The sequence below is a fragment of the Centruroides vittatus genome, unplaced genomic scaffold (assembly GCF_030686945.1).
Source record: "Centruroides vittatus isolate TY-2023 unplaced genomic scaffold, ASM3068694v2 contig_1213, whole genome shotgun sequence".
NCBI lineage: Eukaryota > Metazoa > Arthropoda > Arachnida > Scorpiones > Buthidae > Centruroides > Centruroides vittatus.
The window spans coordinates 1,967,937-1,995,724 of record NW_027120776.1 but is presented as its reverse complement, the minus strand read 5'-3'; the positions used below and the strand labels follow the sequence as shown (position 1 = coordinate 1,995,724).

General features: G+C 33.7%; 2 protein-coding genes across 2 annotated transcripts; both read left to right on the top strand.

The window, feature by feature from the left end:
- Positions 1 to 1,038: 1,038 nt before the first annotated feature.
- On the top strand, positions 1,039 to 16,171 carry LOC136986417 (alkaline phosphatase-like). Its single transcript, XM_067283952.1, has 8 exons — positions 1,039 to 1,248; positions 11,358 to 11,584; positions 12,617 to 12,791; positions 12,879 to 13,054; positions 13,715 to 13,919; positions 13,988 to 14,128; positions 14,193 to 14,501; positions 15,059 to 16,171. The coding sequence occupies exons 1-8, from the start codon at positions 1,173 to 1,175 to the stop codon at positions 15,340 to 15,342; spliced, it is 1,593 nt and encodes a 530-aa protein (XP_067140053.1). The 5' UTR covers positions 1,039 to 1,172; the 3' UTR covers positions 15,343 to 16,171.
- Positions 16,172 to 17,466: 1,295 nt separating this feature from the next.
- LOC136985651 (EEF1A lysine methyltransferase 4-like) lies at positions 17,467 to 26,520 on the top strand. Its single transcript, XM_067282976.1, has 3 exons — positions 17,467 to 17,693; positions 18,037 to 18,320; positions 26,009 to 26,520. Exons 1-3 carry the CDS (start codon positions 17,534 to 17,536, stop codon positions 26,291 to 26,293), a joined length of 729 nt encoding a protein of 242 aa, XP_067139077.1. The 5' UTR covers positions 17,467 to 17,533; the 3' UTR covers positions 26,294 to 26,520.
- Positions 26,521 to 27,788: the final 1,268 nt, after the last annotated feature.

The window sequence follows — 27,788 nt, the reverse complement described above, 5'->3', positions numbered from 1 at the left end:
AGGCCCCATAAATGTGAGATTCGGAAGGGCCGCTGCTTGTAAGTGGCCCTCGAGTAGAGGTTCCCTTTTGCCACTTTTATGAACAAATGAAATACAGTAAAACCTCGTTAAGTCGAAGTTTATAAAGTAATTTTCAGTGTCAACCACACTCGAGATACGAAACTCTAACCCCTGTATCTTAGTGACTTGCATTGTCCAATGCCCCATATACAGAAATATTCCTGCCAAATTTCAAAATTCCATGTCAAAATATAATGCAAAATACAGATCAACACACGCACTTATTATTATACAAGGGCGGGCTATTCATCTTCCGTCAGGAATAAACAACTCTTGTAATGATGACGAAGTGATGACGTTAGTGGTATAATGATGACGGAGTGATGACGTTGGACTGGATCGTATTTCATCAAACTAAGCCTCATCCTCTTTTTTTAATCTTCATCCTCTCTTACTCTTCATTATCATCGTCTTATTCAATCCACAAAAAAATAAAATAAAATAAAAATTCCCTTAATTAAAGTGTCTTTATTTAAAACACTAATATTTTACGTGTTTAAATACAGTTATACAGTACACTTTACACTAATTACAATTTAGTAATATATATCACCAACCTGTAGCTCGCGGCTCCTAATTCCGAATACCGCACTTCACAGTGTTACAGGAAGTTGGGAAGTAAAGTTTAATTATCAAAATTCTCGTCTAACGTTTACAAAATCTTAATAATTACTAATTAAGAAGGTATTTTACGATGTTTGCTATAATTTACAAAGGTTTTATTATTATTATTATTATTACGAAACAACAGAAAATATTGCTATTGTTTACCCTTTAAACTGATTGATTGCTAATTATCAAATGGAACAAACAAACAAAAGTAATAGATAAAGGGGTAAAGTAGATCGTTATAAAGCAATCGAATATAAATTTTATTTTATTTCTTAATTTATTAATTCGTATAAAACGTTTATATGTCGTCTAGTGTGGCAACAACACGTGTTCTGTGTAACGACGTTGCAGTTTAACAGGAAAGTCTGAGGGAGGGGGGAATTAATTCAGTTGGTTGGAGGTCACGTGAGACTCCGCTGCTCCTAACAGGTTTATTCATTTTTAGCATATTTAGTTGAGTGTGTTTGAGGGAAGAAGAAGCTGTTATTTGTACACAGAAGATGGAAGGGCCCAGATGGATACGCTGTGTTATTGTATTGCTGTGTTCCACCTTTGTCTTCTCTGATCTCTTAGATGGTTAGTAAATTATTATTTTAATTTATAATAATAATTAGCATAATTTAAGAAAAAAATTATCACGTAAAACCGTTGCTGGGGGTTTAGTTTGAAAGGCCCTAATAACTATCGATTTGTGTGGTCATTTTTGTATAATATAAAGCCTTTATCACAGGTTACTTGGTATTGTATAAGATCTAGAATTCAAACTGTTAGAGAATTACTATTAGATTACTGAAAGGCCCTAACAAGAGGCCTCTTTAATATATAGCTACATCAAACAATACTTGATATTGTAGAGCGACAGGGTAGGAAATGTGCTAAACGCGCTGTAAGATGAATCTGTAGCTTAGGGCCTCGTGTATCATTATATGGTACAGGAGAAGGGCCTGTTTTATGTTATAACTTGGGGCCACAACAGGTCTAAGTCCATTTGTGTAAGAGGTTTCTAAGTTATTTCTAGGTGATAAGAGGCCCTATCAAATGTGAACTTGTAAGACTTCTTTTATAACACGTAATGACTGTTTTTTGATTGCGAAATGTTCAAAATCCTTGCTAATACTGGATTCCGAGTCGTGGCCCTTTTACGTTATGCGAGGCCCCATTTATATAATATAATAGTGTGATGTAAATCGACATTGTACGTGGTTTAGGATCGCGACTGATACTTGAATACTGGACCAAAATCGAATATCGTCAAGGATATATTTAAGCGTGCCTAATGCCTTTAAAAAATATGAGGCCCTATGACAAAAACCTGGCCAGCGTATGCCTAAAATATCCATTGTAGTACAAAATAATCTTATATAATTAGAGTCAGTGCCGTTAAAAGATTGGTACGGGCCCGGAGATAGAGTGGGTGCCTTTCGCCCCTTATTGGGCCTCTTTTGCATTTTAGTATACAAAACGGAGAGGGGGAGATGGGGATTTTTCTCCAACGCTCTCCTCTCGACGGACCTGATTAGAATACCTCGATTTAGCGCTTCGATTAACATTAACTAAATAATGCACGATAAAATGGCTTTCGGGCCACTCTCTACGTAATTGACTACGTACAGACAACCAGCCGCGCTTTTACGAATCGTAGTTTATGTTGTATACAATGCAGTATCTATGTACCGTGTTTAGTGTTGGAACCACGAACGTAATCTTAATTAATCCACTGTACTTATATGAAGTAGAATGGCTCGCTTTACGACGGCCTTTATGGTACTAATTCCCCATACTTCACTGTTTTAGATGGACAAAAATAAAGGTCCCACGTGTATTCATAAGATATAAAACGCATAAATTGTGTTTCTCGAAGTGTTTACTATTATTTTTCGGGAATTCAATCTTGATTAATGACAGGGAATATATAACGACTCGCTTTACGACATCGGTCTAGTTGCTAATTAGGTCATAAAGCAGGGTGTGTAGTATATATATATTTAAAGTAAACAATAAAAAAACACATTCCTTTAGGCCCTTTATTGGATTTTTTCAAGGATATAATATTAATTTATTACATTGAACTTATAGAAAGTAGAACGTCTCGCTTTACGACGCTCCAATTGTCGTATATAATTTAAAGCACTGTAAATACAGCTAAACCTGTATAAATGGCCGTTGTTTGGATGTCGATTCGTACTGCATTTTTCTTCGAAAAAAGCGGCCGTTGTTTACAGGTTCGAGTGTAATAAAGTAAATCATTCCTGGAGACACCTTCATCAAAAAAAAAAAAAATTATCTAGGGCCTAAAATATATTCTGTTAACCGGACAAACAAGATGTCTGCCCTAAATTAATTATTATTTTACATAATTTTTTTGTTTAATTTCTAAAAATATCAAGCTCCGTATTGCACAGAATTATGATGTGGAAACTGAATTTTTTTAACAATCGTTAAAATACAGTAACAGCTGTTGGGTGTGTACAGTTGTATAACGTTATAATTACGTCAATTAATCATCCGTTTTGTATTAAAAAAAACACAATTCTTTTACGGATTTTTACATTTATTTCTCCTCTTATCAAGTTCAGACCGAATGAGAATACCTTGAGGCAATTTCCTCATTTGTATTGCGAGAAATTCATCCTCATTTCCTCTCTTTTCCTTACACAATTTCCCTTATACCTTACTGTTATTGAGTTTCATTCAGTTTATAAGTATTTATCTATTAAAAGTACTGATTAATTAAGTGATTCTAATTGTTATTTTAATTAATTTTAATCAAATATATAATGAGTCAATTAAGAATCATGTATTTTAAGCAAGGAAATTATCTTATTTTATAGAATTATTTGATAATAATAAGCAGAAAATATAAGAGGTTATTTGTCTCTCAAGCTTGTTTGTACTAAATTAATTGCTTCCAGCTTACAAAGCGCATAAAAACTTGTTACTATGCTGTTATAAACATATATTAATGTGTGGAGATTTTCTAATTATATATTTTACTTTATTAATTATAATATAGTTTAATAAAACTAGTAAATTGTTGTATACTTTGCTTTAGTATCAAGGCTGTGTTTTGGAGTCAGAGACCTGTTGTGGCTCTAAGCTATAACAAATAACAGGCCCTTCCCCTCCACCAAATAATGACATATAAAAATGTAAGGCCCTAAGTTATAGACTTATAACACAGTCCTAAGCTGAAAATCAGCACTGATCATGATAATGATATCAATCCAAGCACTGAAACATCAATCTGATGATAATGTTGTGAATGATGATGAAGTTTTAATCCACACAGTGATGATGCTTGGTTGATAACAGCATCACTGACCAATCTAAAACACTGATACTAATATTTTGATTTGATGAGAGTACATTCACATGCATAAATGATATAAATTCATGTGAATACAGTCAATTCATGCATTGTTCACAATCACTAATCATCAGGTAATGTTAAATTGATAACATCAGTGCATACACATTTCCCATTTGTAAGCTGTAAATCATAAATAAATACTGTAAAAATATGTATATAAATACAGTAAAACCTGTTCAAAACGGAAGAAATTCCGGTTTACGCAGGTTTTTTGCTTTAATAATAAATGAAAACTGTAATAAATGAGCCATTTACTATATAATACTAAGGGACAATTGAGACAAGTAAACAGTTACAAAGAGGTGTAAAAACAGTTGTGTGTGTGTGAAAGTAGGTTATTGAAATTTCCTAGAGCTTGTTTGTTATGAAATATTTAGAAATAAAATAAAGAATTTGTTGCATCATTAATCAGGCTTATCACTTATATAACAAGGGATTTTTTTCAAAATAAGAACAGGTCATGCCTGTTATTTATCACATATGTGTGATGATTGCAGTTTAAATGTCACATTTAACAATTGAATTTCATTGTTATTTTTAGAATAAATCGGAAAATATTATAATTATAACTGCTGTGGATGATTTATTTAGCATTAAAACCATTAAAGATATGTCAAAACATATCTTTAATGGTTTTAAAGTACTAAAAATAGGTGCAAAAATCAATTTTTTTAGCATTATTTCAATAAGAAGAATTAATCCTTGCTAAAAAGTAAATTATCTGATACTGAAAGTACTATCGAATACAGTAAAACCTGTTAAAGACGGAACCCGAATTAAAACGAAACCTGCCTAAACGGGAGAAGTTCTTCGGAACGGAGGAATTAAATATAGGCTATTTAAACCTCTGTACAACGGTCACTGATAAAAACGTTTAAAAAAATGGCCGTCATTTGGAGGTTATTTTTTATATGCATTTTTTATTGAAAAAAAAAACGGCCATTTATGAGCTGGTGTCCTCTATTGGGAGGTTCCTGCGTAATGTGTTTTATTTTTACGTCTTACAGTCCAGTCATTATTTTTCTTTTGTGCCTAACACTAAATTTAAAATAGTGTTCAGTCATTGTTATGAATTGTAAAGAAAGTAGTTTTTTATTTTTCAATCTTTATAATACAGTAAAAATATTCAACGTACTCTAAATGAATTGGCAAAATCGCGAAAAATTTATAAACATACATATATATATTTTTTTTAATTAAGAAAAATATTCACGGAACGGGAGGTCCAAAAGTCAGTTAACCGCTACAAAAAACTGTAAATACAATCAAACCTCTGAACAACGTGAAGAAATGGCCGTTGTTTGCAGGTTATTTTTTAAGTGTGTTTGGAGTACACAGAGATGTGACACAGTTAAATGACTTTTGGGCTATCCGTATGCTTATTTTTATTTAATTCTGCTTTCAAACTAATTAAATGTTATGTTGTGTGCCCGTAACTTTCATTTTTACATTACATTTTAGCTAAATTTTTAGCATTTTTTACGGTTTCGAAAGCGTAATTTCCATGTAAATTCATGGAAATTCTGATGATAATATAAAGAAAGAAATTCGTTTTAAACAGGTTAAAAAAAAAAAATAGAAACAGCTGCGAGTAGCAATTAAAATTGCGACATCCCCCGGGTATCTTCATCAATTAACCGTTTATATCTGTTGATTTTCCACTGATACAGCGTTTTAAATCAATTATCTTCAATGTCAAGATGATAAATTATAATCCCTGGAAGAATGGATCCTCTCGGAGCAGTGGCGCGTGTTATAGCTTCATGGGGCACAGGCGAATTTGAATTAGGGGGCCCCCATGTACAACGTTTTGACTTCAGACGTTTTTCTTTGAGAAATATTTTCTTATAAATGTTTGGCTTGGAGCCCTGTGTTAGTGGGGAGCCCAGGCAATTTCTCATAGGATAACGTTGCTGTTTTTCGAGAGTGGTTTTCTAAAGAAAAAGTCGCCATCTTATTGCTATGCAAAGCACGTATCTGCAGAAAAACGTGGTTCGACCTTTACGACACTCCCCCGCTTTTACGAATTTACAAATTTTTCGGTACTTAATCCCAGTTTGTAACACTGAACGTGTTGAAGATCGGTGACTGACTATACGGCAAATTAATTAGGTCGTAAAAGCGAGGTTACTATGAATATTTTAACAATTTATAACACTGAACTTCGGGGACATGTTGGGCTCGCTTTACGACGCTTTTTAAAAACCAGTTGTTAACGGTCCTCGACTGAATATTTTTTTTTTATATTCAATTTATTCAATTACAGTTTATTCCTGGTATTTATGGTTATAATTTATTCCATTCCCATCCTTTAGGTCGATGACATTCTCTATTTTTAGGGAAATTTCTATGCCATCTATTTTAGGGAAATTTCTATGACATTGTCTGTTTTAGAGAATTTTCTATGACGTAGTCTATTTTTAGGGAAATTTTTATGACGTTGTCTATCTTTAGGGAAATTTTTATGACGTTACTTTTAGGGAAATTTCTAATATTGTGTGTTTTTAGAGAATTTTCTATGACGTTGTCTATTTTTAGGGAAATTTTTATGACGTTGTCTATTTTTAGGGAAATTTCTAATATTGTGTGTTTTTAGAGAAATATCTAAGACACTGCCTATTTTTAGGGAAATGTCGTTGTAGAGTGATTGCATCTGCAGATACCAATGCCATAATTCTACTGAATTCTAAACACAATTGGATGCTGGCACTAAATGGGGTGTAGCGTTAAACAGAAGAACAGCGAATAAGAATTATATGTAATAACGAGGTCAGCACACAAATTTGAATTTGACAGCTAGAAATCACGTGATTTTCTGACGCAAAATTTGCCGATTTACCAGGCAACATTCCTAATTTACAACTTATTTCCAGAAATCCGTCGTAAAACGAGCCGTCTTACACCATAAACTTAATATCATAAATTTAGATTACGTTCAAAGTCACACACTACGTACAGTACACTACCAACAAAATACACACAGCCTTTCACTCGAAATAGAAAGTTGTTAAAGTGGGGTAAGTCGTAAAGCGAGGTCGTAGTAAATACAGTGTGAGATTCTCGTATAATTATATTGTAAAGGTAGTATGATACATCAAGTTTTACAATGACTTTACATAAATAAAGACCATGAAAAAGGAGGTTGTGAGAGAGCCCTTCCATTCGGAAAGAACTGAAAATAAATGTATTGTACATATTTTGTGCCCTCCTTAGTTTATTAGGTCTCAGTTTTACTTGATATTGACACCAGTAGAACAGGCTGACTAGTGTTTAGATTGTTTTATAAAGACACCTTTACAATGGATGAATACTTTTACAAACACCCACTTTGCAACTAAAATACTGAACTGTTACGCTTGGTTTACGACGTTTTAAAATCCCATTATTTGTAGTCGTAAAACGAGGATTATTCTTTATCATATAATTTAAATATATTCCTGTTTGAAAAAGCCTGTTTATATTTACATAAAGTATAAACAGGCTTTTCCTAACAGAGGAATGTTAAACACAATAAGTAATATTAATTAAGTAATTAATTATTCACGACGTCGTTGTCAACTGAACATGTGTCTAGTATCTGTCTAGTGTTGTATTCTAGTATTGTATTACCTATATATCTACATTATAAACGACGTTATGTGTTTTGTTTTAAACCTCACCCTTGGCAAAGTGTCTGACATGAATAATTTATTTCCTTTCAGAAATAATAAGAGTATTTACCATGTAAAGTGAAAGTAATTATGGGATTGATGGGATGAGGTACGCCAATGGTCTCCAAGACAAACTACATGTTATTGTTAATTGTCTACTTGGACTTTACTTATTAATAGGATTTTATACTGGTGTTTAAAGATTGGCACAGTAATGAGAGTTAGTTCAGGAAAGAACAAAATTTCTTTATTATATCACCTGTAGTAATAATTTCTGCTTCAAACTATACCTGTCACTCCTAACTCCTAGGAGTGACAGGTATAGTTGAAGCAGAAATTATTACTACAGGTGATATAATAAAGAAATTTTGTTCTTTCCTGAACTAACTCTCATTACTGTGCCAATCTTTAAACACCAGTATAAAATCCTATTAATAAGTAAAGTCCAAGTAGACAATTAACAATAATAATAGAATTTAAGGACAGTAAGGCTTTTACAATTACAAACTATATGTGTTTCGGGAGGGGGAGGGGGAGGGGAGGGGGAGGGGGAGGGGCGCCAATAAAGTGTCGTGCCCCGGGCGCCAGTTATGTTCGCTACGCCACTGGGTACGCAATACTTGGGCGATCTGCCAATGAGGAATGCCTCCAGGGAGCACTTTCTACAGAAAAAAAAACAGGTATTAGACACGTGAAGAAAACAAGGAAACTCCACGAAACAATGACTAATGTTCTCTGGTTTTATCCATTCCACTAATGGGCATCAACTGAGTATTGATCGTACGTCCAATACATCTTAACATAAACTTATCATTTATTATTCAGCCTGTCATTCAGATAGCCTGAAGGATAAACGATAAGTATATATTGACCTTGAGTATATATAGCCTGCTGTATATTGCCTGATTATGAATATATGTTGAGCCTGATATACATATCCTAAATGTATTATATAGTTATCCAACACATTCAGACAGCCGGGCGAATACGTGCTACTTTTAAAATTGTGGAAAAACCTGTAATTTCTTCTATTCTGCAAAAAGTTACCACTTAATTTCTCAAATTTCGCAAATGTATTGCCAGTAATTTCCTTATTTAGTTCATGGAAATGTTTCCTATTTTGTATTACATTTCCTGTAAATGATCCGGTTTAGCTTACTTTCAGGCGTGAATTTCTTGAAAAAAATTAAATTGAATAAGTAGTAAAGAGTAAAATATCGCTGCATAATTATAACTAGAAATAAGTTGAAAAATTTTTGGGTTATTTTTGAATTACATTATTATTCATAACCACTTTTAAGGACTTGGATTTCATTGTTACTACTCTATTCAATTTTCTCATGCCCACCAGTGTCGGTGGATAAAACCATTGAACAGTAGTAGTTGGGGCGGGTTCGAGCCTCTCCAACGGGTTGGCCACCTGTAGTTTTCCGGGTTTTCTTTGTGTTAGTAACACCTAAATAGGGCCTGTTTTTCATAAACGACCTCCCGGGAGGCATCTTCCTCGGCAGATTGCCCATGCCGTACAGGAATAAATCTAAATCCAAACCATTTTCCCATTGCAAACAGTATTTAATCCATTATTGGTGCCCCGTTATGGATAGATATTATGGGAGATCTACCATATTGCTTGTTATAATGGTGCAGTACAAACGAGCAAGATATATTTCATAGTCGTCTCGTGAGGAACCATTTGAGACTTCATGGTCTCAACTGGTAATATTTCATCACATGGTCTCACGGAGTCTCATAAGATCCCTCGTGTGGTCTTATAGGGTACTTGCAGAGGTACAGACCAAATAGCTTAGTCGATTTAAGTGAGTTATCATGAGTAGATTGATTCGAATATCGAGTCTTGTACCTCCCTGCCATAACCGGTTTAATATATTGACAGAAGCATAACGGGGGTTTCCTTGGGTCTAACTCTAAATAGGGGCAATTTCCGTAGAAAGTCTCCGGGATAATTCCCTCTCGGCCCTTTGTCATGTGTTGTGTTGCTGTGTTCCCTCAAACAAAACCAACCCTATATGAAAGAAATTTTAAGCCTTATCACACGTTATATGCTTAAAAAAACAACTTTTATGGTAATTGGCACTATGCGCTTTGCGTTAGATGCAGCAAATCAACTGAAATTTATGTGGAGCCGTTATAATTTGGGTCCTAGTGAAATGTTTCATTTTCCTGTGGTATAATGGTCATTGCTTAATTGAAATGTTAGTGTCTCGTGTTGAAATGTTGCATTTAATCGTAGTATCTATGCCACATTTTCTATCCATGTTATGCAAATTAACTCATTAGACGGCCGGATTGCCAAGCGGTTAAAGGTCAGCCTATCACATGGGAGATTCGGGAGTCGAAAAAGCTCAGGAATTTTTCACGTGCAATCTGTTCCAGATCTGTCAGGTCTCATCATTCACCACTGTGGCTTGGCGAAACTCATAATGAGCTTGTTTAGAAAGACAGAAAGGCCTCTTAGAGCTCACAAGGCAGGAAGATTTTTTGTAAATGATCAACGGATCAATTATCTAGCTCTAACAAAGGTATGTAGACTTGAGGATTCCATCTATGTTGTGTTAGGAAAAAATTTTTTACGAAAGACAATGCCCAAGCAAATAATTATAGAAGTTATCAATGAACAATGCAACTATTGACAACATAACCGTGTTTTATCATATTTTGATGTGTTTAGCCTTGAAGTTATTTTCCTTCACGCATTAATGTGTCCTAATTTCCCCGTTACGTTATTTTTTAATTCATAAACTTTTATTTTCTACTTTAAAGTGAGCTGCTTTACGAATTATAATATATTTATGAAAATTTTCATAATGGGATTTATTTAATTGCATTTTTCTAATAAACCTTACGATCGGTACTTAGATTACTCGATTCCAAAATGGCGACCAAATCAATTTCATGCGTTTACGGGTCTTAGACGAAATGGTAAATTAGGACCCTTTCTTTAAACGGTTTTAATAGCATTAAAAATTAATGTTTTAAAAATTTCGGGTCCTCTAACACGAAAGTGGCTTGTTTTCTTAGGCATAAAAATGGCCTAACAAAACAAGCCATGAACCCTGTAGTCTCCTGCATGCTACTCTGTACGGAGCCCTCTGCCATGCTCATAGGCTTGGCATGGGCTGCACACAAAGTAGAGGCCAACACATTTGTGGTTTGGCATGAAACTGCATACAGAGTAGAGGTCAACCATTCATGAATTCAAAGACGCCACAATGGTCTGAATTCTTGAATGAGGTGGATGGATTATGGCAGGTCTATGAGGGTCTTCTTAGTATCCGTCAGGAGGGAGCCAAAAAGATACACAAGATGAGTTCAAGTTCCTCATCATCCAGCTCCTCCATAGGTTTGACGTAATCATCATCATCATGAATCGATTTTAAAATGGTCCGGAAAATTGATAAATTTTAAAAAACCCTTTCTGTCCTGTGGACACTAAGAGGACCTCTTTTTGCAAGTCCATTATGGGTTCAGTCAGACCCACAATAGAGCGGTGAGGGAGGGGGCCAACATATACGGACCATCTTCCGAAAAATTGTTAGAGTTTTATTTTTTACCTGTCTGGAGGATTCGATTTCGGGTACCAAGAGCGGTAGGCTGCCTCCTGGCTAACAATATAATGAATTTAATTAATTTATTTTTTCTTGTAGAACAAAACGCTCGTCATTGGAATGAAATTGGTGATGCTGAGTTAAAAGCAGCTTTGAACTTAAGAACGAACACCAATGTAGCCAAAAACGTCATTTTATTTTTGGGTGATGGCATGGGTATATCTACCATAACTTCGTCTAGAATCTATAAAGGACAGAAGGACAACAAACCTGGAGAAGAAAGCAAATTAAGTTTTGATAAATTTCCATATGTATCGTTAATTAAAGTAAGTCAAATAATTTAAATGCCATTATTTTAATACCTACGAAGTAATTAATTCAAATTAAGTAAGCTAGATAGGCTATATTAATTTTTATGTGCTTAATTTTTGGAATTAGGCAAGGCTTGGGCGATCTACCAAAGCTCAGTTAATGGCGGATTTGCGTCTCACCAAGTGCAGTTTTCTAGGGTTTCTTCACGTTCCCAATGCCTAAATATCGGTCAGTTTCCCATAAAAAGTATTCCCGGGTGGCACCTTCCTTGGCAGATCGTTCCAGTCTCGTGTTTCCTTATTTCATTAACCCGATCTTAGACGGTCGGATGGCCGGGGCTCACCAATGGCCGAGTGGATAAAAACCAGTGAACATTGAGTCGTAGGTTCGCGCTTCGCCAATGGGCTAATTACGTGGAGTTTTCCGAGTATCCTTCGCGTATATCTCACTTAAATAGAGTCCATTTTCTCATAAAAGTCCTCACTGGCCGAGCAGTTAAGGCGCAACCTGTCGCTCTGACTGGTCCAAAATCGAATCCGGAAAGATCGAAAAAACCCTAGGAATTTTTCGGGGAAGTCCATCCAGATATGCCATGCCTCCTCATTGTTGGCTTGGCCGAACCCATCTTGCTAATAACTTGAGATTCTCTGTTAGTGCCCACAGGGCGGAAAGAGTTTTTAAAAATTAAACATTCAATCCACGAGGATCCAAGTTCGATTTCGTTTGAGTAGCCTCGAATCGAACTCAGGCCTTCGCGTTGCCTTTAATTAATTAGCAAGCATAAAACACACATAATATTCTTGTTTGAAGATAGCCTTATCTTCAAACAAGAATTTTATGTGTTTTATAGCGAAATAATATAACAGTGGGTGGGCCAAAGTCGGTTAACCAGTACACTTTGTCAATATGAATATTAAAACGAGTTTAGAGCTGGGATTGGGAAGTTGGCAGTATAGGGTGTAGAATGGTTAACCGAACGTTGGACCACCCTGTGTATTAATTACACTTTCAGATGATCTTTTGTTCCAATAATCCTTTTCTTGCAGACTTACAGCGTGAGTAAACAAGTACCCGATTCGGCTGCAACTGCAACTGCATTTTTAACGGGCGTTAAAACCAGAAATGGCATGATTGGGTTAACGGCTAAGGCTAAAGTTGGCGTATGCAAATCGAGTAAAGGAAATGAAATTAGTTCCATAATGGAGTGGTCACAAAACGAAGGTTGATGTTACTTGTATTATATAACTATAAATTGTACGATTCTTAATGTAACATTTTTCCAAAAAAAAAAATTTCGAAAAAATAAAGGGAAAGACACCGGGCTGGTTACAACCACACGTGTAACTCACGCTACACCGGCGGCACTCTATGCCCATACTGTACATCGTGATTGGGAATGCGACGGCGATGTTCCAGCCGATTCAATGGGGTGTTTGGATATTGCCAGGCAACTTGTAGAGGAAATTCCAGGAAAAAATGCCAAGGTAAAAAATTTATATTGAAAAGTTTTTAAATATAATGCAAACACCCTTTACGGGATTTTATCTTAAAGGATCAAAACTTCTCTAATCAGATTTTCTTCTGTTTACACTACCTTCATGTGTCTTCACCATAAACACGTGCAAAAATTAAGCTCCAGGTATTTTACATAGGGTGTCCCCTGCTTAGGACTTTCAAGAGAACTAGAAGATTCATCTCGTGGCAAATGAACTATACTTGCCTTAGAGGATATTGCCATGCTTAATCGAGAAATGCAAATAAGAACAAATAAATCTCAGCAGCAGCATTTGTTCCTCCTGAAGCTTCTTGTGGATCTCTTTAATACAGTGAAATCTCTCACGTAAATTGGACTTTTAATTGAAACATCTCTGTAGTTTTTCTCTTCCTCTCTATCACTGACACCTCACTATATTTAACTCAATTTCGTGGAACCACTAGTGTTTGACAGTAGTGAAATATTGAAAATCTTTGTATTTATTTTAAAGTGTTCATTTTCTTTATGTATCTAACACCTAAATAGGGACCAATTTCGCATAGAAAGTCTTCCTCCTTGGCGGGTCACCCACGTAACGAAACACATTAGTTTATTAATCTTACAATATTAAGCTAATTACACGAATGTATTGCAAATTGTTATTATTTAGGTTATATTTGGAGGTGGACGAAGGAAATTCCTTCCTAAAACTGTTACAGATCATCAGAGTAATCAAACTGGACAAAGAAAAGATGGAAGAAATTTGATCGAAGTTTGGGAAATGGATAAGAAGAATCGTAACAGCAAGTACACTTATGTTACGAACTTGAAGCAATTTAATGAAATTGATGTAGCTAACACGGATTATGCATTGGGTATGCAAAGCCCTTCTGTTTTTTCGCAAATTACTACTTTAAATGTAATTTTTAAAACATTTTTGAAGGTTTATTCAACTATGACCACATGCAATACGAATTGGAAAGAAATACGGGAGAAGATGGAGAACCCTCCCTTGCTGACATGACAGAAAAAGCCATCAACATCTTAAAAAAAAGCCAAAAAGGATTTTTCTTATTAGTTGAAGGTACAAATTATCTAGGTTTAAGAATTGTAAATGTTGGAGAATATCTTGTTTATTTTATCTGTAGGAGGAAGAATCGATCATGGTCACCATGCTTCAAGTGCAATAAAGGCCTTAGAGGACACTGTAGCTTTTTCTTTAGCCATCAGCAGAGCGTTGAATGTAGTCGATTTAGATGAAACCTTGATCGTCGTCACTGCAGATCATTCACACGTATTGACCATTAATGGTTATCCAAATCGTGGTAATCCAATTTTGGGTATTGCCGATGTATCTGATATGGATAATAAGTCCTACACCACTTTAATGTACACTAATGGTCCTGGTTTTAATCTAATCAATGGAGAAAGACCTGATGCCAAAGATGAAAATACAAGTAGGTTTTTTTTTTCTTTTGCGCTTTATGATGATTTTCTCTCCTGATTTCTGTTGAGAATGTTTGTTTTTATATGGTAACACGATATGTGGGCGAGTAGGGATGCCTCTCGGGAAGAATTTTTATGGAAAACTGGCCCCATTTAGGTGTTGCTAACGTAAAGGAAACTCAGAAAACTTCATGTGGCCGGCCCGTAGGCAAGGCGCGAACCTTTAGTGGTTTAATCCACTCGACCACTGGTTGGCTGTGGCCGAATACTATTGAAAATTATAAAACCAGTATACGCAAGCCTTGGTCTTGGGTTTAGGCTTAGACGATAGGATACCACGTGGATTTTTTCGAGTTTTCTTCATGTATACCTAACACCTAAATAAGGATCAATTTTCTGTAGAAAAGTTATCTTGGGTGGCATTGCCCTGGCAGATCGCCCTCGTGTTGCATTGATATACGATAACAGCTATAAGAAAACGTTGATACGACTCGTAAGAACAAGGGATTAAGGAAACAAAAGCCATTATATCATTTACACAACTTATGTACTTTCCTTTTGTTTTCAGCTTCTCCCAATTATATCCAATATTCCGGAATGCCACTAAAATCAGAGACTCACGGAGGCGAAGACGTTGCCCTTTTTGCAATTGGCCCAATGGCGCATCTATTCCATGGTGTCCACGAACAAGTATACATCGCTCGTGTCATGGGTTATGCGTCCTGTGTAGGAAGCAATAAAGATCACTGCTCATCGTCTTCAACCTACCAGTCATCATCATCATCTACATATACTCTTTCAAAATTTATTTTGTGTATAGCTTTGATATATATCTTCAAAAATTTTGGATGATGCATTCTGTAAATATATAATTATGTACATAATCCGGAATTTTTATAAAGAAAATTATTTTATATCAAGATCATGTAATTTTATAGAAGAGATTTTTAAATTGAACGAGAAATTTAAACATAAGACTTCAATCAACAATGGTTTTAAAGATGGAAATTCGTGTAAAAACCGCGAATCTTCTTAAGCTGATTTTTTTCGGGAAAATTAAGTGACATTTTGAAATAGTTCACGGAATGAATGTAAAATGGTAGATTATAAGCAGAAATGGTGAACTCAGCAGAACCTATCTGTCATGGATATATCGCTCATTATATGCATGAAGAAGACTCACTCCCTATGGGCACTAGGTCTTTTTCATGCTTATAATGGGTTTGTCCATAGCCACAATGAGGCAAAGAGCCATACAAATTAAATAACCAGAGTAATATTATGATCTTAAAAGATGGACAGTAAATAGATTCTAAAGAACTAAGTAGATAGCTAAATGAATTCTAAGATGAATCTCCTTTATTCTTCTATAGTTCTTCAATAGGATCAAGAAAGCATCTTCCTGATGAACTGTACTATAATAAGTCAAGAAGAGAAAGATTGAAGAGCACTATAGTTTTGTATATTTATTTACAATGATATATTCCATATAAACGGACTTTTGTATCCAAAATTTCAGTTTGTAATCCCGAAAAGATTGGTTTACGAAGTATGTGTGTAAATTTGATGTGAAAGACTTCGTGTGTATGTATTTATATAAGTATATATATTAATTAATCATGTAAATATATACTCGGATAAAAATGGAATTAAATCCATAAATAAATATTTTTCTAGAAAAGATTTGAATTCAATTTATAGTGAACTTTTTGCGAATTTACTGAAATTTGTTGATGATGGCTCTCATTGGGACCAATTCATTCTGATATATAAAAAATGATTTATATAAATGTTGCTCAATTTATTTTTTAATGGTTTGAATGGGATGTGGCAACGCAACGCACTGTCCATCACAGGGGTGTTTATGGTAATCGGCAAAGTGTTGCTTTGCCATATCCCACCCAAACCAAACCACTATTACACTTAATCTTCATGAGTAATTTTGGTATTCCCATAGGAAATCCTCCAATGAGGACTTTCTATGGAAAATTAGCCATATGTTAATGTTAGATAAACGAAGAAACACGTAAAACTATAAGGCATTAATAATTAACCCTTTCATTGTATATTCTACTTATGTGTAATAAAGTATATTTGTGTTGAATAATAATTAAGCCTATACGGCAGCGGCATACTGGCCAATTAAACGAAGTTTATGGACATCGTCTCTGCTTCAGATAAAATTTTTACTTTCTCTTAGTCCTTACATTTTGAGTTTGAGACGATACAAAATGGCGCGTAACAAGTGCTAGATGTTCTAGGTCTTTTCTTATTATTACCTAAATCCGTTTAAAAATTTAATGTAATAAATACGGCTTACAGTATTAACTTTGTGAATAACTATAATTGCTAGAAACGATGTATTAGCATTACTCAAAGACCCAATATGGCGACTGCCGCGATGCATTACATGATGCATCGCGGCAGTCGCCATATTGGGTCCTTTGAGGTCGTGTGTACTGTGTTTCTAGAGTAAATTTAATTATTTGTTTTTTTTCGATTTCTATTGTTGAATTTCTCTTCATTTATTTTTTAAAAAATGGTTTAGTATTCGGCACCGAATTGTAAAAATTGGTCAGCCAAAGATGTAAGATTTTCCCGCAGACAGTTCCAGCAGAGTGATGATTTAAGAGTTAATTATTGTAAAGATTTCTACTGTTATAATATAATAATAAATGTTTTAACCATGTTTAAATTACATAAAAACATGGTTCTCGTGTCAGTACTAGTCTACAGACATGTTTGTGGTAAAGTTAAAAAATAAATAAATAAATAAACACGATTATTTGATTAATTTCTTATATAATTTATTTTAATAATATATTACTAAATGATTAATTTTTAATAAAGACTTTTATATATAAAACTTATATTTTTAATAATTTTTTTTTCCTAAATTAAAATTCTTTGTTTGCCTAATTCAGCCACTAGGTGGCGGGGAAAAAGTAGACACGTGTTTTTGGTGTTATTGATTACCATAATTTTCATAGATAAACATTTATTTATTTATTATTATTATAGCTTTTTAAGTGTAATTACAAATATGACGTTAATTCCGAAAAAGAATGAAGTATATAAAGATGTAGAATATTGGAATAAGAGATACGAATTGGAAGAAAATAACGACTGGCTCCTGCATTACGATTCACTCTCGCATCTAATCACTCAATATGTTAAGTTTACAGATAAAATATTAATGTTAGGTAAGTTTATGAAGTAAATCTTAGTAATTAATAGTGATTTCGTGAAATATACGTTTACAATTATATGAAATTTGGGTTAATGTTACCTTAGGTGCCAAGATGGCGGCTCGTCTCCGATTCCAGCAAGGAAACAGAGGGACGACGTTCTAACCCAAACTAACCTATTCTAATAATTTGGATGCTAATAATTATGGTAATTTATTAGAATAGGTCAGGTTAGAACGTGCGTCCCACTGTTTCCTTGCTGGAATCAGAGACGAGTCGCCATCTTGGCACCAAGGGTAACATTAACCGAAATGGGATGTAAAAGTGAACTTTTTAAAGAAATTTACACATTTTCTAGGCTGTGGCAACAGTTTATTAAGTGAAAGGATGTTTAAAGAAGGGTTTAATGACATTACGAATATAGATTATTCTAATGTTGTTATTGATAAGATGAAGAACCATTGTGCAACTTGTTCAGAAATGAAGTGGTTATGTATGGATGCAAAAGGATTAAAGTTTCCTGATAAAGATTTTGATGTGGTGATAGAAAAAGCCACAATTGATTCGATGATGGTCAAGGAAAAGGATCCGTGGAATATTTCTCAATTGACTGCTAACGATATCGATTTAGTTCTTAGTGAGGTATATTTTCAGTTCTATCCGTATTTAAAATTCATACTTTGTAAAATATACTGTAAAAATGATTTATGTTTATACGAATACTTTCAGATTTTGGGGATACTATAGATTACCACCTATGGAATTTTGGGACTTTGAGTATATTTCTGAACTGAGGGGACTGAGATGAGTTCATCGATACCCTACTTTTGGACTGGAGATGAAAAATAAGAAAGTTATCATACGTTTTTCCGGTGATTGCATGATGATTGGGAGTCGCGTCGCTCTCTCCGCTAAGCCTATTGCGTGTTTAACAGGCAGTCCGGCAAGTCAGCCATATATACCTTCAACAGAGGCAGATGTTGATCCACAAACACACTGATCGTCTGCAGTTGCTCCTTTTCACACACCCTTGCTCTCCTCGACCTCGGGGCCTATGGCCTCTCAGCCGCCAGACACGCTCGCTATTGCTCGTAGTCGGCTAGTACTACGCGCCGCTATCCCGGCTTGTCGAACAAACCTAACCTATCCCTCCAGGAGACGACCATCACCGCTAGGCAGCAGAAAAATCTGAAATGGCGTGGAATGCACTGTGAAAGGCAAGAAATCGCAAATAACATAACTTCCTTATTTTTGGTCTCAGGTCTAAAAGTAGGGTATCGTTGAACTCATCTTGGTCCCTTGAGTTCAAATATAAACTCAAAGTCCCTAAATTCCATAGGTGGTAATCTATAGTACAGCCCAGATTTTAAATATTTTAAAGTTTACCATTTCATAAATTATTAAATAATGCAAAAAACTAAAATATATGTAATCTTTTTTAAATACACAGGATGTCCCGTAAGACTGGAACCACAGGAGTTATGTTGATCTTTCTTATTCTTTTACAGATAAAGCATGACACTGATTAAGGTGAAATGAAGTCATTTTGATAATGGTTACCTGCAGTCGGCACAAAGTTGTCAGAAAGCTTAACAGGCTGCATCAATACTAGTGTGTGTGATTAATGAAAAGTCTGGATGCAGGTTGTTAAGCTCTTTCACAGCTTCGTGCTGAGTGCAGGAACCCATCATCAAAATAACTTCATTTCATCTTAATCAGTGTCGTTTTATCTGTAAAAGAATAAACAAAGATCAACCTAACTCCTGTGGTTCCGTACTTGTGGGAAATCCTGTACAGTGGAACCTCGCTTAACGAGCATAATTCATTCCAGAATCATACTCGTAATGCGAAACAATTTTTCTCATATAAATTAATGTAAAATATGATAATGCATTCCACACCAAAAAAAATACTCAAATATTTTATGTATAATGTTTACTCAAAGAAAATTATACAATATACATTGTTAAGGAGTGTGAATCATCATCATTTTTTTTTTCTAGCATAGAATGAACCAACCTGGAATGCAAATTCAATTTGCAGGAAAGAAAAAAGTCACAGATAATATTTCTGATAAACACACCAAACAATATTCTTGGGCTATGTAAACGCTATGATTAAATATTAGAAATGAATTTGGCATATCGTTTGGCATGTTTATTATATAACGGGCTATGGTTGTTGATGTTTATAAGTAATATGTGTGATCACGAGCGACACCAAGATGCTAACGGAACAAGTGCTAAACACAGACTGATGTAGCATGTGCACAATCTGGGACTTCCCCTCTCCTGGTCACTTGTTATGCAAAACATCATTCGTTCAGCAAGTCGATTTTTTTGCTTGTTACGTGAGGTGCTCATTAAGCGAGGTTCCACTGTATTTAAATGTAAATGTGATTATCCAAACTTTATGATACCAGGGGTTTTTCAGATAATCCAGAAACTTGTTTGTTTTTATGTTTTCGATATGTCAAGCACTGTACAGTTAAAGTTTCATGGACTATAAATGCTGTAATGCATTTACTGTGTTTGAAAGTAAATTAATTTACTCAAACTGTAATGTAATGTTACACGTATGATTTAGTTTTGCAGCGCTACAATCAACAGATTGTAATAATTTCTAGTCATGTGGAAAGTATGGTTTCTCTGCGTTATACTTTGTAGTATATATAATGCTATATGCCCTAGTTTTTGTTTTCGTTTAATAATTGCATTCTAAGGTATATTAAGTATTTTAATTTTTATGGCTCCAAAATAAATCTGATTAAGTCTTCTTAATAAATTTAATTATGTAGAGGATGGCAGCTTAACTACCTGCTTCTAAGCCATATTGCTTTGATTCTGTACATTAATGTGGCCATAATTTACCTCAATAAAAATCCGGCAGATCATTTGGATTACTACTTTGATCTACAGTATATAGACATAATAGAGAAATAAATGAATAGTACAGAGGAAGAATAATTTGCACTATATAACAAATATTTTTATCTAAAATATAGCAGTGTTGGAATCTACTATTTGTGATTTTTATTTTTAATAACAACAGTTTAGAATTAAATGTTGAAGCTAGAATAAGACTGTATAAAATGATCATAGGATAAGTAATTTGCTGAATAATCCAAATATTCAATATCCAGAATGCCCTAAATACAGTAGAGAGTTGTTTATCCGAATACCAGTTATCCGAAACGTCGGTTATCCGAATGCTTTCCAGTCAGACTGTGTCGTGCCGAATCGAACTTTTTTGATACTAGATTTACTTCTAATGTATAATTTTTATGTTTTTATATTTTTCAATATATTTATTTTGTTTGTACAAAATAAAGAAATAATTTTTAACGATACAATAGCCTCGATTATTATTATAAAAATTTCCGTTAAGCTTAAAATCGACGAAAATTCAACACAAAGTGACACGCAACGGAGAAAAATTTCAACATCGGACAGGTATATATAATTTTTCATACATAATCGGTTATCTGAACAACCCCAGTCCCCAATTGATTCGGATAAACGACTCTCTTCTGTATATATATTTCATTTTTGACTGTCCTATGGGCACTAAGAGGGCCTGTTATTTCTAAGTCCGTTGTGAGTTCTGCCAGGTTCACAATTCAGGTAAATAGTTGGCAAGGTCCTGACATATCTGAGGCAGACCACCCACGAAAAGTCCCTTGTGTCACCCTCTTGTATTTGATCTCGGATCCTAGAGTAGCACAGATACTGGCTAAACGGAATATACAAGAACTGGATGCCGAATATGTGGGAAGAAGTGATACTGTGGTATACGGGTTGGTTCCTCAGTTATACAACAAATCCACAAACTTGCAAAAAAGAAATTACCGCTCGAAAAAGTACGTTAGTGCCGCGACCGGCTTGACCATTCGGTCATTGCACTCAATACATTAGGTTTGAGCAGAAAGCAGTTAAAGAAAGTACACTTTAACTGATGTTAATGCTGTTGTATACAGGATTTCTGAAGAATCGAAACATTTTTTTTAAACAGGAGAGTTAGCATATAAGGAAAGGGTTGATATTCCTTCTACGTAAATGGCTTTTATTTTTAATTTTTTTCAAGTTGGAACTGTTTTATTTATTAATAGCAGATAATAACTTTAAAAAATAACAAAATCGAAGTCCGATACGATCAGACAAACAGAAAACAAAAAATTTACGCTTTAATATAATCAAATGGTTTGAGAAGATTTATCTTGGAGCTGTCATGATTTGCTTTTATTAATATGCATTTTAAATAAGTTGTTTTGAACAGACATGGAAATTTTTTTCCAGTTTTTCATTCCTCAATGCTTTGACACACTGCAAGTTTATGCATTATATTTCAAGACTGGATATACCAAAAGTTTCGAAACTCGGCAGGGTTATTTCTATGGACAAGGCAGTGATGCTATTAAATTTTGGTGGTTAACTGTCATGGGATGAGAAGACAGGGTGTTGTACCTCTACACATGAGTCAGATGTAATGAAAATTTCACTTATTACTAGCATTTACAATTTTCTAAAGAACCCACCCCTACCTAAAAGTAATGTATCTTCCTTTTTTTTACAGTAATTAATAATAATAAAATTAATTTTTAATAAAATCTCATCACAGATGGCACCACACACAATTTTTTAAACTCGAATGTTTTTTTGTAAAAAAAAAAAATAGAGAAATTTTTATTCTAATTTAACAAAATTACTCCTTTTAAACTTATTATTTAAATTCTATATCCTAGCATAATTGAAAATTATGGTATTTCCTTCCCAGTTTCCTTAATCTCCCATTTTGAGTGCTAGCAAATTTGCGCAAAAGCCCTCGCAAGCTTTCAGTTAAATTCAATCTGTAAATTGTATTTTAATTCCGTTATCCCGAAACTGTGCTTAGTATTTAAAAAAATATTTGTGGAAATAAGCACGTTTTAACGTCGATACCCAATATGGCTTTCAATATTTTAAATTAGAATTACAGATTTTATTCATTTGCATGGCAAATATGTCGCACGCAATTAGTAAGCTAAAACTCGGTACGATAAAACCGCACTACTATTTTTTTCATACTTTATTGCTCTGTAAATGGAATGATTCATTTGCGAAATAGACAGGAAAAATAAATTAATTATACATGCATAATTACGAATAATTTATCCATCTGGATGTAGAGCAAGTAGAAAATTACATAAATTTTACTTATTAATAGATAATTATAAAATTTTCAAACACTTTCATTTGTAAGTATGAAAACTGACGATCAAATTGCAAACGTTTATAGGCCCACATAAATTTTAAATTCGATCTTCACTCGACTTACATTAAAAACCTTTAAGGAAGTTGGTTTTGTTCGTAGTCGTTCGATAAAGCGGTTACTGGTTTGGAGCGAAAACGTGGCCGTCGAGAGCCTTTACACGGTCTGGCATAGAGCTGGCTTTTTTAATATTTTGCTTTTTGAACGGACAAAATACGTAGAATGTTTATTCGTTAATAAAGGAAGCCTTGAAGATTTTACGCCGAGGAAGTAATCCTCTGCCCCTTCCCTCGACGGCACTTGTGAAGTTGGGCTTGTGATCTGATGACAAGATATTGGCCATCTTAAAAAATGTTTTATTAGCATTAGAAATCAACTTATGTAAAAGTATAACATATGATGGATACAAGAGCATTATTTTTGCTACATTTGCTTCAGATACCTGCTTTAAAAGTTAAGAAATTGTTTTATGCTGTACCTGATTATGATTATTTTCTATTTGTTTGTACATATTGTATTGGCTACTGAAAGGATGTCTAAAAATGACACGTAGATACTACATTACAAACACATTATGAAAAATGTTACCCTCGTGATGCCGTACAATCTCGATCACCCAACGATTGAGGTCGTGCCAAACTTGCCAGATAAGCGGGCATTTATTGAAGTTAAATTCGCATGACATGTTTATTGAAAGAATTTGCTATGGAAGAATAACACTTTATTAACCCAAATTATAATTTTAAAATATTTAATTTTTATCAATTATGTTGAGCATCGTCGTGAAGTTGCATTCGGAATACTTTTATGCTTAATTCAGTCGAAACCGTTAGCATTTTCAGTCCATTTTATTTGTCTAACGTCTCGTATTTTTGACAAGCATCTCATTGTTTTAAATGAACTTGTTAAGGAAGCGACTTCATAAACATAAGTTCAATTCAAATTGCCTTCTTGGAGGAAAAACTTAGAAAACTTAATACTTTCAGGTTAATGCCCACTATCAGAAGTCAAGAAAAAAAAATAATAATGTCAGATACAAACTAAAAATGTCTCCCACCAAGACATACAAATAAATAAAACAAGGAAACATCTTTGCCTTTGGCATTTTCTCTTTATCCCTCTTTTGATTGCTGATAACATTCATCAAAATTTTTGTGTTCCAAGAATTGGATTAACGCAACAATTTGAGTCGGCTTAAAATTGGCCGAGTGCGTAGTTGTTTCCCGTCGATGTATGGATATACTCAATGGTGTTTCTTGCTCCCCAAAATTGGAAATTTCAGAAACCTGGATTGGTATTCGGAATTATCCTAGAAGTATATACGTATTGCCCTGCATTTCCTGGATCCAGAAATGCAGATGTAAATGCTGGAGCTTATAATTTGTACCTACGAGTTGAACAGAAAACATCAGATACTTGATTGCGACAGGTCACAGATCAGTCATTCATACCTGTTGCTCTTTTGCATAGTTTTTCTCTTTCGATCTGCTCCGGTCTCATGCAAATTCAGATTTTTTGTGACAAATTACCTAAATAAATATTTACAATTTTAACAACTGGTTTGCCGAACTAAAAATATTTCTTGAAGTAGTTCTGTCAAACTAGCGAGAGCCGGGTGAATTCCGTCATCAGACGTATTGTATGCCTAGTAAATTTAACTTCTATTTTCCAAAATATAGTTTAAATTTATATAATAATACTTGGGACTGTCAAAAGATAGACCACAAGTGAAGTTAGCATTGTACCGGGGGTCGTTTTTCCTATGGCATATTATGGAAAATAATTTTCCGACATTCGGATAACAAAAATCGAGTTTATCTTCTGGCATATGTAGTTCGTACATACCGATCCTCTTCTGGGCAGCTCTGATAATACTATCCGAAGATGGCCGAGAGAAATAATTTAAATTGTCTAAAAGCTAATGATTTTCAGGCTAGAATTTGACTTAAAGGTAAACAGTTAAGGTATCACCTTCGCTATCACGAACAGTTACAAATGAATTTTGAAACTTAATTAATTAAATTAGAAAAATCTTGAGCAGAAGGTCAATCTAGAGTGGAAATTCCTTAAGCTGGATTCTATAATTTCTACTTTATAGGTCAAATCTGCTCATAATATGAACAGTAGAGGGCTCAGACATGCCCATTTTGTTAAAATCTGTACATTTTTTGTGTCAGTTTGACATCATTTTTATACTTTATCATTGTAAAAATGTAGGAATGATGTCAAATTTATGTAAAAGTATACACAATGTTCAATTTAGATGTAATTAGATAAACCAAGGCTTAAAGCCACACCACAGATTGATTGACAGTAATTTCTGAGAGGGATCTCTTCATTATTTAGGCATAAGCTACAATATAAATAAATCTGGCCTTAATTGTACATTATCTTGACAGAACAAATTCATTAATTAGCCCAAAATAATTCAGATTTTAGACATATAAACCTAAATTTAGTTACATATATCTATTAATAGAAACAGCATACCAGTCATAAAAGTAGGGATTATAAAACTGGTGTCTTAAAACAAAGGTCTATGGTATATTAATAAAAATGTGAAGCATGTGAATGGAATTTTAATGTCGTTTTAATTCTTATCAGTTTTACTTTTTTTTTAAACGAACGAACAATCTGGAATTCAAGTATCATTTTTCCTCATAAGTGAATAATCTAAGTAGATAATAGCATATAAATAACATTTTATCCTCAGTTGTTATTATTATTATCTTAGAAATCAGTATTTAATATTTAAAAATATAATGTCTGTTAAATATGTCGTTGACATTTTACGTAAGTCGAGTTTATTATTTATGCAAGTTTAAATTTGAATTACGTTGCATAATTCGAGATGAAAATTTGCATTTCTCGTTGCACGTAGCATAAAAATATTCGTGTACTATTTCTATATAAGCATCAGTAATATAACGAATGCCACGCTTAAACCAGAAAAGCTGGTTTAAGCATGCGTTCGTAATATAATTTGCAATGTCTTGTAAACGACTGTCAACTTACACGTAAGATAAATGTCGTCTCTCCTTCGTTTTGCCGTTTGATTACTGATAAAAATAATTTCGTTCCAGGTATCGCGCGTGTTGAAAAACGGCGGACGTTTCGTATCCATCACCTTCGCTCAACCGCATTTCAGAGGCCCATTATATAACAAGTCGAAATTTAAATGGTCTTTCGATAAATGGGAACTAGGAAATGATTTCCATTATTATTTTTATGTCATGACCAAAGGACAATCATCTTCCAAGGAAATATTTACATACACTCCACCTGTATACACAGAAATCAATTCAAAAACTAGTTTTGAAACCGAAGCAACCGAGGACAATTTTCTTTTTATGATCGAAGGTTGCTGACATTTGTTTTATATAGATTTATTATCTAAAGTTCTTCAAAGATGTACTCGAATGCTTATTATACAGCGAACTTATTGATTTTTAAATTAATATATTTATATATAAATAACAAAAATATATTTGTATATTAAATATTACGTCCCGTATGTATTTTTAAGACAAATTTTTAAATACATATTTATATTTTCTATTTCATTTAATTGCATAAGTGCTTCCCACAATTTAATTTATACAATAAAATTTTTACAGAAATAAGTTTTCTAGAATTTATTTATTCATTTAAAAGTTGTATTATTTACCTCTGCATTAATACATACACTTCTACATAACTTAAGTAACATATGCATATGTTCTTCTGATAACCAATTAATAACAAAAAAGAAAAGATTTATATGTGTCGGCGCAATTAAAAGCGACTTCGTTCGGCACGAAAGCCGATTAGCGCAAGACAAATAAAAACTTTGATTTATGCGAATAGATGTCGAGATATGTAAAATACAATTATTAAATAAACTGGTTGAAAGATCTGGTATTGTGGCAGAGGTGCCGTCCATTTGGCACTGATTTATTTGTTCCTATTTAACCAAATTATAACTGTCAATTACGTAGAATAATTATTCTAGTAATATGCATGTATAACGAGAGCCAAGAGAGACGAGATGTGGCTCCGCTCCACTTCCAGACATTAAAAAAAAATATTTGAATTTTTAACTTAATTTATACCATTTTATAATATTTTCAGAGCCTTTCTGTAACCGAGAGGCACCGCCGACTGCCCATTAGTCCAGCCCGAGTGTTAACCTCTAACTTTAGTTCTGTTCTGGATATTTATATGTATATATAAGGCTCGAGAGACATGGTACGAGATCTAGACCAGGCCTTATAATCTGAAATTCTTAAAAATATAAGAATTAAATCAATAAAAACATTTTTTTAATGACTTATTTAAACCAAATTTATTTATATTTGAAATTATGTTTTGTTTTTATTACAAAGAAATAAAGTCTTTGGACCCCTTCTGTGTTTGCCAGGACTTGCTTAATGGACTTGTTGGCCCTCTCTATCTGGTTTTCTATACAAATATCCACACATTAGGTCAAGAGAAGAGATTTTTGACCTTTAATCCCTTCAAACAAGGAAATATAAACAATGTATCATCAGTAAAATTTACATATAATATTGTCAATTGAACAATTCCTGTTTCAAACCACTTTTTATTATTGTTGAAGTCAATTTATAAGGTCATCTTTAAATTATTATATGAAAATTGAACCAATTTTCTATGTCATTTAGAAATTTCTTTGTAGCCAGAAACATATGATTATGAAATTTAAATAATGTAGACTTGAAATCAATACTTTTTGTCTGTATGTGTATTGTGACGTCATACTTAAATCTTCCAGAGTGTTAAAAAAAATTCACCGAGAGATTTAATGTTTAAAAATATATATACACGTTTTTATTTTTTTGAAGGAATTAAATACATAAGCTTTTT